The 12,213-nt window shown below is 50.0% G+C and overlaps 1 protein-coding gene across 1 annotated transcript in view; it reads right to left on the bottom strand.

Moving 5' to 3' along the window:
• Positions 1-1,049: 1,049 nt before the first annotated feature.
• The window catches only part of LONRF2 (LON peptidase N-terminal domain and ring finger 2), a 96,765-nt gene continuing 85,601 nt past the window's right edge, over positions 1,050-12,213 (bottom strand). Inside the window, exon 13 of the mRNA XM_067704165.1 lies at positions 1,050-7,693. Coding sequence (XP_067560266.1) covers positions 7,557-7,693 — 137 coding nt within the window. The 3' untranslated portion in view covers positions 1,050-7,556. The remainder of the gene's footprint in view (positions 7,694-12,213) is intronic.

Below are 12,213 nucleotides of genomic sequence, written 5' to 3'. Positions count from 1 at the left end.
ATAGCCACAGGTGAAACTTCCACGTGACTCTGGGCTGTTTCGGTTTAACATCCCATCAAAGCGTCATCTTCTACTATTTGTACAGTTGGGTCAGAATTTTTCAAAAATCATTTAAACGTGTAAAACAGAAAAATCCTTCTGCTTTGTAAAAAGGCTCTCGGCTTCATAAAAGAACTCACTCCAGGGTTCCTTTGACTGGAGCTCTCAAGTATGTTTAAGTATAAGATAGTTCTCAGTATTAACTAGTTGGCAAAATGGCTCAAGGAGAGAGGAATTTAAAACTAGAGAGTGTGACAGGCCACCCATCGAAGACCAACCAGAAATTATGGCATACATGATATAGATCAGTGGGAAAAGGGAGCTACATTTATAGCCAGAATTATCCCGCTTGCCGTTCCCATAAACGGAAGTCCACCCCTGCCTAGAATTTTGGATGAGAAGAAACGCCGAGAGTGGGCCTATGGAAGCGCTCTGCTCCACAACCAATGCCTGTGCAAGGGCGATCGTGCTTTGTTCTCCTGCAGCCGTTTGTCCTGGGATCTCAGCTAAGACCTGCTGAGCCCCCGACGGGGCGCCCTGCCCACAGCTCACACCCCTGCGCCTCAGTCCTCTGCAGTACCGCAGATGGCGCCAAACACCCCGTCCTTTAGAAGGAACTTCTCCCCAATACTTGCCCCTCCCACACTCCCCCCATCCGGTCCTCCCCTCCCTCTGCTGTCCTTCCCTTTCTTCCTTTATTCATTGAGACACCAAATATCTATGAGAGCCTAAAGCAGAGCTCTGTGCACATACTGGGGAGATGAATTAAGACTGGGTCCCTGGGCTTCCCTGGTGGCGCAGTGGTTAAGAGTCCACCTGCAAATTCAGGGGACACAGGTTCGTGCCCCGGTCCGGGAGGATCCCACATGCCGCAGAGCGGCTAGGCCCGTGAGCCATGGCCGCTGAGCCTGCGCGTCCGGAGCCTGTGCTCCGCAACGGGAGAGGCCACAGCAGTGAGAGGCCCGCGTACCGCAAAAAAAAAAAAAAAAAAAAAAAGACTGGATCCCTGCCTTTGAAGAGCCCAGGGCAGGGAAATAAAAAGTATAGACAATTGGAATCCAGGAGGCTGACACAGGTTGCTGAGGGAGCAGCGTCATTCAAGAGCTCCATCATCTCAGACTGTGGGTTCTGGAGTTAGACCTGTCTTGTCTGTCTTGAGGTCCCAATTCTGTTACCCAAGCAGGTTCGTCTTGCTCCACAGGCAGCCAGCCCAAATGGTGAGACCCGGAGGTTTGCAACGAAGAGAGGGTTTATTCACGAGGCAGCCAAGAGAGGAGAAGGGAGAACAGGCCCCGAAAGCAAGGGGTGTTTATGGGATCAAGTATAAAGCAGTAGGGCAGGTCTGAGACATGAGGGGCGTTGGGGGTATGGGGAAAGGCAATGGAAAAAGGTGCAGTAATCATCCTTCTGCCCAGGTGTGACTACGCTACAGGCCTCTGTACGTTTAGAAAACTGAGGTGTTTAGCACATCTGAGGGTGGGATTTGGGGCCCTCTGACACCAAAAGGTCACTGAGTGGACACTCGCACCCGTCCAGTTGGAGGCTTGGTGGTCTACTCCGGTCTCAACCAGCTCAGCTCAAACTAGACACAGCTGACTCCGAGTTCCTCTAAAACAACTTGGGCAAACATCTTATTGCTTAGGCTACATGGCAGTTAGAGAACATGCAAGGTGGTTTAGGTGGTTTAGGTGGTTTAGGTGGCAGAATTGAGTTTATTCGGGAACAGCAGAGGAATTGCAATTCAGGCCATGCACAGTATGGTGAACCATGGGCAAGGCTGGGGGACACGGGAGAGGAGCATTCTTTCATAGAAGAGAAGGGGGAAGTTGGGAGGAGCTGTTTTGAACTAAAGTTCATTGGAGGAGAGCGAGAGTTAGGCGTTGCTGTGGTTTCTCATTGGCTAGGTTGTTGCTGGGCGAGGAGAAAACCTTCCCTCCTCCTGCTGGGGGATGTAAATTAAGCTGAGATGAGTTATGCTCCCAGATAGCAGTGCTGAAGCTGCTGGTCCAGGCCCACAACTTGAGAACCACTGAATTAGAGAAGGTCCTTGCAGGAGTCCAATCCTACCCCATCCCTGCCCTTCCACAAGCACCCCCTCACTAACTTGCACAGATACGGCTCAAAATGCCACATGTTAGAGTTAAAAACAGCCCTGTAATATAACAAGGTACTTGGGTGCTACATTTTGCTTTGATGTAGCTTTAGTCTCCTGTTGGCTTCAGTCTCGGCAGGGGCCTGGGGGCCTCTCAGAGCCTCCTTTCATGTGAACAGCAGCTGGAGTTGAGGGTGTGCCCAGCTGTGTCCAGAGGTGGGCAGCCAGAAAGCACAGGAAAGCACCATACAATCAGCTCTGGTGCACACTGGGTGTCCCCCCACCTCGTCCCCCTCCCTTCCTCCGGCTCCAAGGCCCTGGCTGCGGCCACAGCATCCACCTGGTGGCCCTCAGTTGTAAGCTGAGCTTATAAGGGTCCTGCTACTTACTGCTACTCATTGCCAGGGCTGTGTTTATGCCAATTGCTAATTGCTTGTCTTTGCTCCGCAGAGTTTTACTGGCTATAAGATCTTTTCTCAGAAGTGCATTTCTGAAACTGTCTTGAAGAGGTGAAGAAACAAACAGGGAGGGATCTGGACACACAGCTCGACCTGCTCTCCTGTGCTGCTGCCCGTGTTGTGGGCATCCTAGGGAAGCCACGGCCCAGGCACTCAGCATCTGACCTACAGCTTCACAGTCTGGTCTGATGTTACTGCTGCAAGAGGAATGAATCTATTACTTGCTACCGTTTCCTCCGCTGCCTCTCATTTTCTTCTGCTGTCTGAAACAATGGCCAGTCACTCGCTGTGTTTTCCAAAGTCGGCTTCTGAGGTTTCATGTGAAACAGGGACCCCTGACAGTGTCAAGTCTACTGTGCATCTCCATGGCAACCTTTGGTTTGAAGAACCGGGGCGGGGGGGGGGGGAGTTCCTCTCTCTCTCATGACAGAGCTGTCACTGCCCCCTCCTGCTGAAGAGGATTGGCAAGGGGGTGGTCCCGGTCCTAGAAAAACAGCCCTTCTGGAGTGTCCAAGTTTCCTATTGTTCTGTCACAAAGTACCACGAATTATCTTTCAGTTCTGAGGTTGTTGGTGGAAATAATCAATAAACCGATCTGTGCCTCTTGGACACATCTCTTCATATATGTTCTGGAAGCAGCTCCTTCAAGATTCCCGGGGGCCTCCTCATCTTCCTGGGGGACACTTAAAAGGAGGTTAATAGGATGCCTCTGTTGCTGGTTTCAAGACCACAGCTGATAACACTATCCCCCTTCTGGACCATCTGTTCCAGGCTCCCCTCGCCTCAGCTAGCACCTTTGCTGGTCTCAGTGGCTTAATCCATGTGATGACTCAGAACCTCACCTCTGCGAAGTATGAACGCTGGTCTACATGCCCTTCTCAGGCTGGAGTTGTTGCTTGTTCATCTACCATCAACACTCAGCAAGAGGCCCACGTGGCAGCCCGTGCATCACCCGGGTTCACACATCCCAGTGTGCAGCAGCCCTGCCTCGTCCTTCTGGGCACATACCCCCATCAGGATGGTGCCTCTTCCTGCTTGCCGGTGACTCTGACACGCCCAGATGAAGACGGCAGCTTGTAATTCAATGAGGCTCACATGTTCCCAGGCAGAAGTCTACCTTTGGGAACCAAGACATCTCAACCTGCAGAGCTCCGATTTAAGAGTGTGATTTTTTGCCTTGTTACCGTTTCCAGACCACCCCTGATTGCGGGTGTATACAGCTGCCATCTATTTTCAGCTTCCACACATGTACCAAGCCCACCTGACCATGAACTAGAGTTGGACTTTCTCTTCCTCCTTCGTCTGGTCATACACAATTTCCCAGTCACAGGAAGGAACGGATGAGCTGCCCTGGAGCAAGAACTGTGGGTGATAGAGAGATCTGGGCTACGAGTTGTGTAGTTTGCTGTCCCCCCTGCTCTGGCTTATGTGAGACTGTAGATGTACCACTTCCATCTTAAAATGGATCCTGGGGGCCCACCCAGCCTTGTCCTGGGGGCGTGTGTCAGAATCCAGCTCATCAAGGGCATCTGTGGCTGCACAGCCACTTTACGGCCCATGGTCAAGGGTCCCGTCTCTACCAGGGCCCCGCAGGGTACCAGGAGTGTTTTGTAAAAGTGGAAGAGGCACAGTATTGCTCTGCAGAGGCAAAGGGGTATGTGCTGTGATTGTCCATAGAAGCACACAGCTCCTTTCCCACCAACGATACACCTGCCAGGTTACACGCTCCAAATGTCAGGGGTCCTTGTACCACAGCCTGGGCTGCCGCCAGTCAGCAGCTTTTTGTTTTATCTCATATGTGGGTTGAAGCAGAATCCCCAGACATGTAACACGCTGCCTCCCAAATCTGAAGAGGCTTACAAGATGCTGTGCTGCTTTCTTCATGGTGGGAGGTGCACGAGGCGATCGTCTGTCCTTTCCTTCGGGTGGGATATCCTGTTCCTGCATGCCTCTCGCCACTGGACCCTGAAAAGCTTCACTGAGGCGGCAGGTCCTGAATCTTCGTAGGGTTTATCTCCCGCCCTCTGCAATGCACGTTCTACCACCCGGGCCTTCCACGCACTGGCCACTTCTTGCTAATCCAGGTTGGTTAGGATGGTATCAGGTGGTGCAGTGGATTAATGAGATGCTCTGCAGAACTTCCAGATGATCCGGGTCTCTTCAGACTATATCGTGACGGTGGGCAGAAGGGTCAACACTGGTCCTGGGACAAAACTATAAGTGTATGTATTTGTTTCATGTGAACACAAACTGCCTCTTTTCTCATAGGAAATGCATTTGCTAAATCTATGTCTGTACACCCTTTGCCTCAAATAAGTTAATATATCCTGGCAAAGACATAACATCTGGTGTGGCAGACTGCGACCCGGGTGAATGCTCAGTTGAATTTAGGAGAATCTACTCTCATCTTCCAGGATCCACTGGGATTTTGCAAGGGCTAGACGAGTAAATTAAATGGAGAAATGGTGGGACCACTGCCTCTGCATCCTTTTGATACTTAACACTAACTTCTGCCATCCCACTGGGACGCAGGATTGTTTCCATTCACCATCTGGCTGAGGAAGGGGGGAATAGTTTCAGAGGCTTCTGCTTGCCCCTCCCCACTATGACAGCTCTTACCTCTCAGGCCAAAGACCCTAAAGTAGGTCTATTCTGTTACACATTCAGGGACCAGGGAAAGGACCGCCTGGGCTGGCGAGTCTGTGAACCAACGGACCCAGAGGGAGCTAGGTCCTGACCAGGACTGCATACACCCCACTGTAACAGGGGTGCCAGGATGATGTTTCATGTGCCTGGATAACAATAGAGACCCGGATCCTATGTCCGAGAGTCTTCGAAATGCGAAATATTCCTCTTCCCCTGGTGCACTGGTAGCTGAACGACTGGCTGAAGGGACCTTTGCAGAAGGCCCAAGAGAAACTTACCAGGGTGTGACCGTCCCCTTCCTCTGGGGATCTGGTCTCTTCTTCAGGCAGTGGGTTCTGGGTCTGAAACTGACTCAGATACGGAAACTGGGCAAAGGAATGTGAATTTTCTGTTGGAGTAACTCCCCTTGACCTCCTGGTCCCAGCTCCTTGACTTCTTTGAGGGGTACGGACGGAGCAGCTCCCTTGGCGGCTGTGCGTCTGTTCTGCCCAGGGACACTTTGCTGTAATAAGCATCCCGGTACCCACGTGTGGGTCAGCAGCACCCCTCCCTCCACTGTGACGCCTCACCTGCCTCTGGCAGTTACGTCTGTCACGTGACCTCTCTTGCTCGGGAATTCTCCAATCCCGAGGGCCATGAGTGGGCTGGGTTCTGTAATGCACTTTCCCACATCAGCTCTGGGCTGGATTTTAGGGTTTCTGGTACCCCTTTCACCAGGGCATTCTCCCATCTCCTGGAGTCCTCCCAGTGTGTTAGACAGATACGGAGTCCCAAGAGACTGCACCCACATCACCCAGCTCTCTCTTACTCAACTTGACGTTCCAAACCCTTTGATGAAGCACCTACAGAATCCCACCCTAGGCACAGTCTTCTGCCTTCTGCTGGTACCCATGGGCAAGGTCTTGTCGCTCCTCTGGGATACAGCACTCTCCCCTACCCCTAATCAGGTCAGAACGTCTATGCGTGGGTTTTATTGTGATTTAACCCCAGTTATAAGCTTAGTGACCAGGAGGGTAGGTGGGGGTAGATTCTGAAGGGCCCATGGTGTTCGCCCTACAGGAAGGAGCCCTGGCATCATCTCTAAGCTTCAGAAGGTTCAGGGGAACCTGGGTATTCAAAATTTCCCAGGGCTTTTGATTGGTGATAAATTGTTCATAGCTTTTTATCTTTTTCTAGAGCATCGATCGGTCTTAGCAATAGCTGCCCAATTCCACTGTCCTTATAACTATTTACACGCATTTCTCAAAGGCCTGACACCCTGCGTGAACCAGTGCATTTCCTTCTGCTAGTACACCATCCCAGTTCACCACCAGTGCAAGTTTTAACCATTAGATGGTGACTTCATGCAAGAGGCCCTATGGCCAGTGATGGGGAGTTACTGCCAGAAAGTGGTGAGTAATCCAACTCCAAAACCCCACTTGATCACTTGATTTCTTGGCCCACTCCTGGTATTAAACCACTGCAGGCTGGCTCTAGGGAAGCAGACTCTAAGACAAGAGTTCCTCCTGCAGGATATTTATTAAAGCGTGCCCTTAGAAACAACACCTGTGAGACTCACACCTCAGGCAGGAAGGGGGAAGTCCAGCCAGACTGCAGGTGCAACAGCAGCCTCTGCTGGGCTCACAGGGAACTCAGGAGCTAAAAGGACCCTTCGGAGTTGTCCTATGTTGGGCTGAGATGGCTGCACCCTTAATGCTATCACTTTGATCAACCACTGAATGTGAGTTTCTCTGGGAAGGGATGAGACTTGGTGTGAGGTGTCACCTGAAGGGGCTAACAGCAAAACACTCTCCCAGCAGCAGGCCACCAGTCCTGCACTGAAGGGGATCTGGGCCATGCATCCCTGGTGCCCACCATTCATAGATATGTCATGGAAGTAAAATAATAAACCTTTACCATCTGAAAACCAAGAGATTTGGGGGTGTGCTTGTTACTGTAGCATCGTGGTCTATCCTGACTGACACATGGGGCCTCATGCTGAAAGAAGCCTCGAGAACATAAAAAGGAGTCTGTTCCAGAACGATACGCCTTTCCCTTCTTTTTTTTTTTTTTTGCGGTACACGGGCCTCTCACTGTTGTGGTCTCTCCCGTTGCGGAGCACAGGCTCCGGACGCGCAGGCTCAGCGGCCATGGTTCACGGGCCCAGCCGCTCCGCGGCATGTGGGATCCTCCCGGACCGGGTCACGAACCCATGTCCCCTGCATCAGCAGGCGGACTCTCAACCACTGCGCCACCAGGGAAGCCCCGCCTTTCCCTTCTTAAACATGTTGATTCAACAGTCATTCTGAGCACACGCAGGTGAGTGAAGGAGACAGATTTTTTCATACCTCCACAGCCTTAGATGGTTTCACCAAATTCATTGGCTCAGGTTCTAGTCTGCTGACATAGTCACTGGGCCTGGAGGGGGGCCCACCAGAGGGCACTGAGGTTGGCCCCAGGGCTGGGAGTGGGCAGATTTCTAGGTGAAGAGCAAAGGGTTAAAATGGAATTAAATTAAAAATTCCGTTTCCTAGCCACACGCATCACACTTTAAGCGCTCAATAACCACCTTGGTTAGCGGCTACCACATTAGCTCCAATATACAACATTTGCATCATCACAGAAAATTCTACTGGGCGGTGATGAAGGATGTAAGATGAGTCACCCCTCCATGAGATACCTTGAAAAATGCCTGAACTTTACAGCTCATATATAAAAGAAGCTCAGTTTAGGCTTCCCCAAATTTAGACAGCAATCCTAACAATTTCAATGACACCACCAATAACAACTTGTGAAACTGAAACTTCGAAATTACAATTTTGTTCAACAACCATGCGAGAGACAGAATTTAAATATCATTATCTCTTAAGAAACTAATACAGTACAAAACTGTCATAGGAGGAGGTGATTGAAGCATATGCAACCAAAAAAAAAAAAAAAGGAAGGAAAAGTATCATAAAGGTGTCAGGCAGTTAATAAAAACGGCTTTCAGTATTCTGTGATGGGTGTGGTATATGTCAACTTTAAAACTTTTAATTTACTTCTTTAAAAATTCTAAATAAATATGCATTTTCATACCTAACTCTGTATTTGGAATTTTACATTCCTTTTCTTAAGAAGCATTACCCCCACCCCTAAAAAAAAAAACAAAAAACCACTATACAAGCTTCAGCTCCTATAAAATCTTATCTGCCTTGGACAGAACTGATTTTAAGAAGTAATTTTTGTTTTTAAGGCAAAGCTGCTGACTTCCCTTATTTTTCTACTCCTGAATTAAGGTGGAATAATTCCACATCTGTACTGGGTTAGATAGTGTTCCTCCAAAGTTCACGTCCAACCAGAACCTGTGAATGTGACCTTCTTTGGAAACTGGGTCTTCGCAGATGTAATCAAGTTAAGATGAGGTCACGCTGGATTAGGGTTGGCCCTAAATCCAACGATTGGTGCCCTTATATAAGAAGAGGAAGATTTGGACACACAGATACACGCAGTGAGGGCAGTCATATGATGACAAAGATGGAATTACGCTGCCACAAGCCAAGGACTGCTGGCTACCACCAGGAGCTAGAAGAGGCAGGAGAGAACTCTTCCATGGGGCCTTTGGAGAAAGCACAGCCCTGCTGGCACCTTGATCTCGGACTTCTAACCCCAAGAACTTCAAAATAGTAAATCTCTATTGTTTAACACCACCAAGTTTGTGGTAACTGGTTGGAGAGCAGCCACAGAAAATTAATACAATATCCTACACGATGATTGGATCTAATTTCCAGTCACTCTACCCTATTACTTGCGCACAATTATTTATTAACGAACATTTACAACACTTATATACTCCAAATACCAAACGTTAGATATACAATTCCAAGGAAAGAAAGCAAACAGTACAAGAATAGACGAAGTAAACATCACAACATTGAAGTCTGGGCCTCACGTAAGCAACAAGAAATGCCAAATCTTGTTATTACACCTTTAATCCTGACTTGAACTTAGGAAATAAAAGGAAGGCCGGAGGAATCAACTACATTCTATGAATATGATGACGTATTGCCTATCTCTACATAGGAAAAAGCATGATTTTTAAGTTTATCTCCATTGACTTATATCCACACCTGCCCTTCTAATTAAATAGAAAAAAAATACACATCAAATTCTTAACTAGTAAAATCATTTCACAACTATAAAATTAAGATGCTATAAAGACACCACCCTCTACACGCATGAAAGAGCAACATACAGATAGAACTCTCTGACCTGTTATTTTGCCAGAGTTCCGTGGACAGTTGTGTGCATGGGGTGGAGGGGTGGGTAAGCAGCACGAGAGAGAATATACGCCAGTGAAAAACGTGACCAAACCATTCAAATTAGAAGAGTATATTAAATAACGAAGGTCCCAATGCAAGGTTTTAAAATGATCCCTGGAGGTAAAAGGTTAGAGATAAGCCAAGTTGCAAACCCCCTTTTTGTCCTGACGTCCCAGGCAAACTTCCTCAGTGTTTTCTACTGTGATTAGGCTTGATCTTTCTACCTGGGGACTGTCACATGCCTGGGAGGCCCCTGCTCTGCAGACCTGTGCCTTTGCTGCCTGACTGCAGCAGTGGGTCTGCGGCCACAGAGTGCAGGGTGCCCGCAGGCCCACACCCTGCAGAAAACACCTACTTATTTCCAGAGTACAAACCTCTTACAGAGGCTGTAGCCAGAATGCTACAATGAGCTTGCTTAATGATGTTTTTTCATATTTTGTGACATTTTGACATCGTGGGGACCACCCAGACTGGGGAGAGACTGGCCTCTCCTGGGGTAGCAGCCAGTTCTCAGAGACAGCAAAGGGCCCACCAGGGAGCATGACTTGCACATGAAAACCAACCAATCCACAGCCCACACTCTGAGCACCTCCTCTGACGGCTCTTGCCCTCCAAGAGGCAATATTCCCCTGCCCGAATCATCCAGAGCCGGTACCAGACAACTAGAGACCACCCTGCAGCCCACAGCCCACCGACATTGTCCAAACTAGCCAGTCCTTCACTGCATCCCCCGCCCTTACAATAGAGGCTCTGTCCCACGCTCTCCCCCCACTCCAGCCTCCTGACTGGGTCTGCTGTTTCTCCCTGCGGCCCAAGGTGGCATGGCATCGGCCTCTCCCTGTCACTCAGTCACCTCCATAAATTAAAATCCTGTGGGTATATTTTAACACAATTGGTACAGCAAGCAGGGTGACGGCGCTCGACAGAGGGGCATGTGTCCGACTGCTCTTGACTTGCTAAACAGAGTCACCAAGTGGCCCACGTCTGCCTCTGAAGGCCCAGCTGGCTGTTGGCCCCTCCATGGCCACAACTCAGGCTGTGTCTGCCATATGCTGCCATGGTTTTCCAGCCTGAATTATAAGTAGACCTCAAAGGCCTGCTACCCTCTGTGGTCCTCACTTACTCTTTTTTTTTTTTTTTCTCCATCAAAATTATTTTAATTCTCCACATGTGAGGCTTAGGGACAAAACAGTCAATACACTGTGTTTGGGGCAGAAGTGGGACACTAGAAAACCTAGACTGTATGCAGTTTTTTATTTCCTGTCCACTCAGCACAGAAACAAATTGCTCATTACCCTGTCCTGGGGTATCGTGTTGGTCTGTTTGCTTTAGAAAGTAAGCAAGCTGCACTTCTTAGCCCTTAGAGCCCGCTGCAGGGCTTTCAGCCGGCCAGAGCAGTGGTTCTCAAACTTGAGCCTACTCCAAGGCAAGTCTGCGTTGGGGCCCCTCCCAGACTTGGCCCTGTGGGTCTCTTCTTTGGACTGGTCCCATTTCACATCCTGGAGTGTAAACTCTGACCCTAAGTGGAGAGCTTTCCAGAGTTCCCTGAGTTGTTCTAGCACATGGTTGAACCCGAGGAGGTAATGAGAACCCCCCAGTTTGCAGACAGTCGGTCACAAGTGCGGTGTGGCTGGTGTCTGAAGTGGGGGCAGCCTTGCGTGGTCCTCACTTAACTCTCAGGGGCTGTAGCCCAGGATGATGTTAATTGTAACCCCTCACTGGCACCTTCCGGATTATGTAATAAGATCTATGCGTCCCATGTGATTCTCCACCCCGAAAGCCTAGTCTCCGGGCTGGTGACCCTGAGGGCGACCAGGATAACCGGCTAACAAGGCAGAGCCGCCTCCCAAAACGGAGCGAGGAGTGACTTCCTCCGCCAGTGTGTGCTGGAACCTGAGCCTGACCTAGCGAGCCAACGGCCCCACTGAGTCACCCTCGCCGCCGCCCTGTGAGCGACGGGCCCTACCGGCCTGCCCTGTCAGAGGCTGTCCCTGGCAGAGGGTCCAGGTGTTGGTCCCCCGTGTGCTAAAGGGTGACACAGTGACGGGTGGCCTCCTGAAGTAAACTGTGGCACCTAAAGGCTTCAGTGTTGCTTCAAGGGCAAACCTCTTCGCTGAGGCCTGCCTTGCTGCTGTTGCGACTTGTCCCTGACCCCGCGGGATGTGAGAGACCCCTTCCGTGGAGACCGGCAGCTCAATGTCCAGTGTGCTATGCAAATTATAACTCAATATAAAACAAGAAAGAAGGAAAGAAAAGGATAAGGGGAAGGAGCACTTTGTCCCCAATCCCCCAAGGCCCAAGGAATCTTCTCAGCTCGTGGGGGATGGTAAGTCTCCTGGCCGACGTGTCTGGGCACTGTGAGTGTCGCTACCTGTGAACAGGCTGTGAGCCTCCTCCCACATCAGGATGCTGTCACCACTGCTTTCTTGGATCAAGACCACGCCCCGTGAGGCTGACTGGGACACCCCAGGACGGAGGCCACTCAAGACCACCAGAAGCTGACCAGGCTAACACCAAAGGAGAAAAGGAAAGAAAGGGTCATGGACAGACGAGGGACAAAGAAAGGAAAAACAGGGAAAATTTTTAGCAGCCCAGAGATATAAGCCATTCTGAAAAAATTTAAAAGAAGAAGGGGCAAAGGGGACAGAGGATGCTCCAGTCAGCGGCCGTCCTAGGGAGAGGCTGCTGCCTAAGGCAC

Source organism: Pseudorca crassidens, chromosome 14, assembly GCF_039906515.1.
Source record: "Pseudorca crassidens isolate mPseCra1 chromosome 14, mPseCra1.hap1, whole genome shotgun sequence".
Taxonomy (NCBI): Eukaryota; Metazoa; Chordata; class Mammalia; order Artiodactyla; family Delphinidae; genus Pseudorca; species Pseudorca crassidens.
The sequence above is the reverse complement of the archived record's forward strand: the minus strand, read 5'-3'. Positions and strand labels throughout refer to the sequence as shown.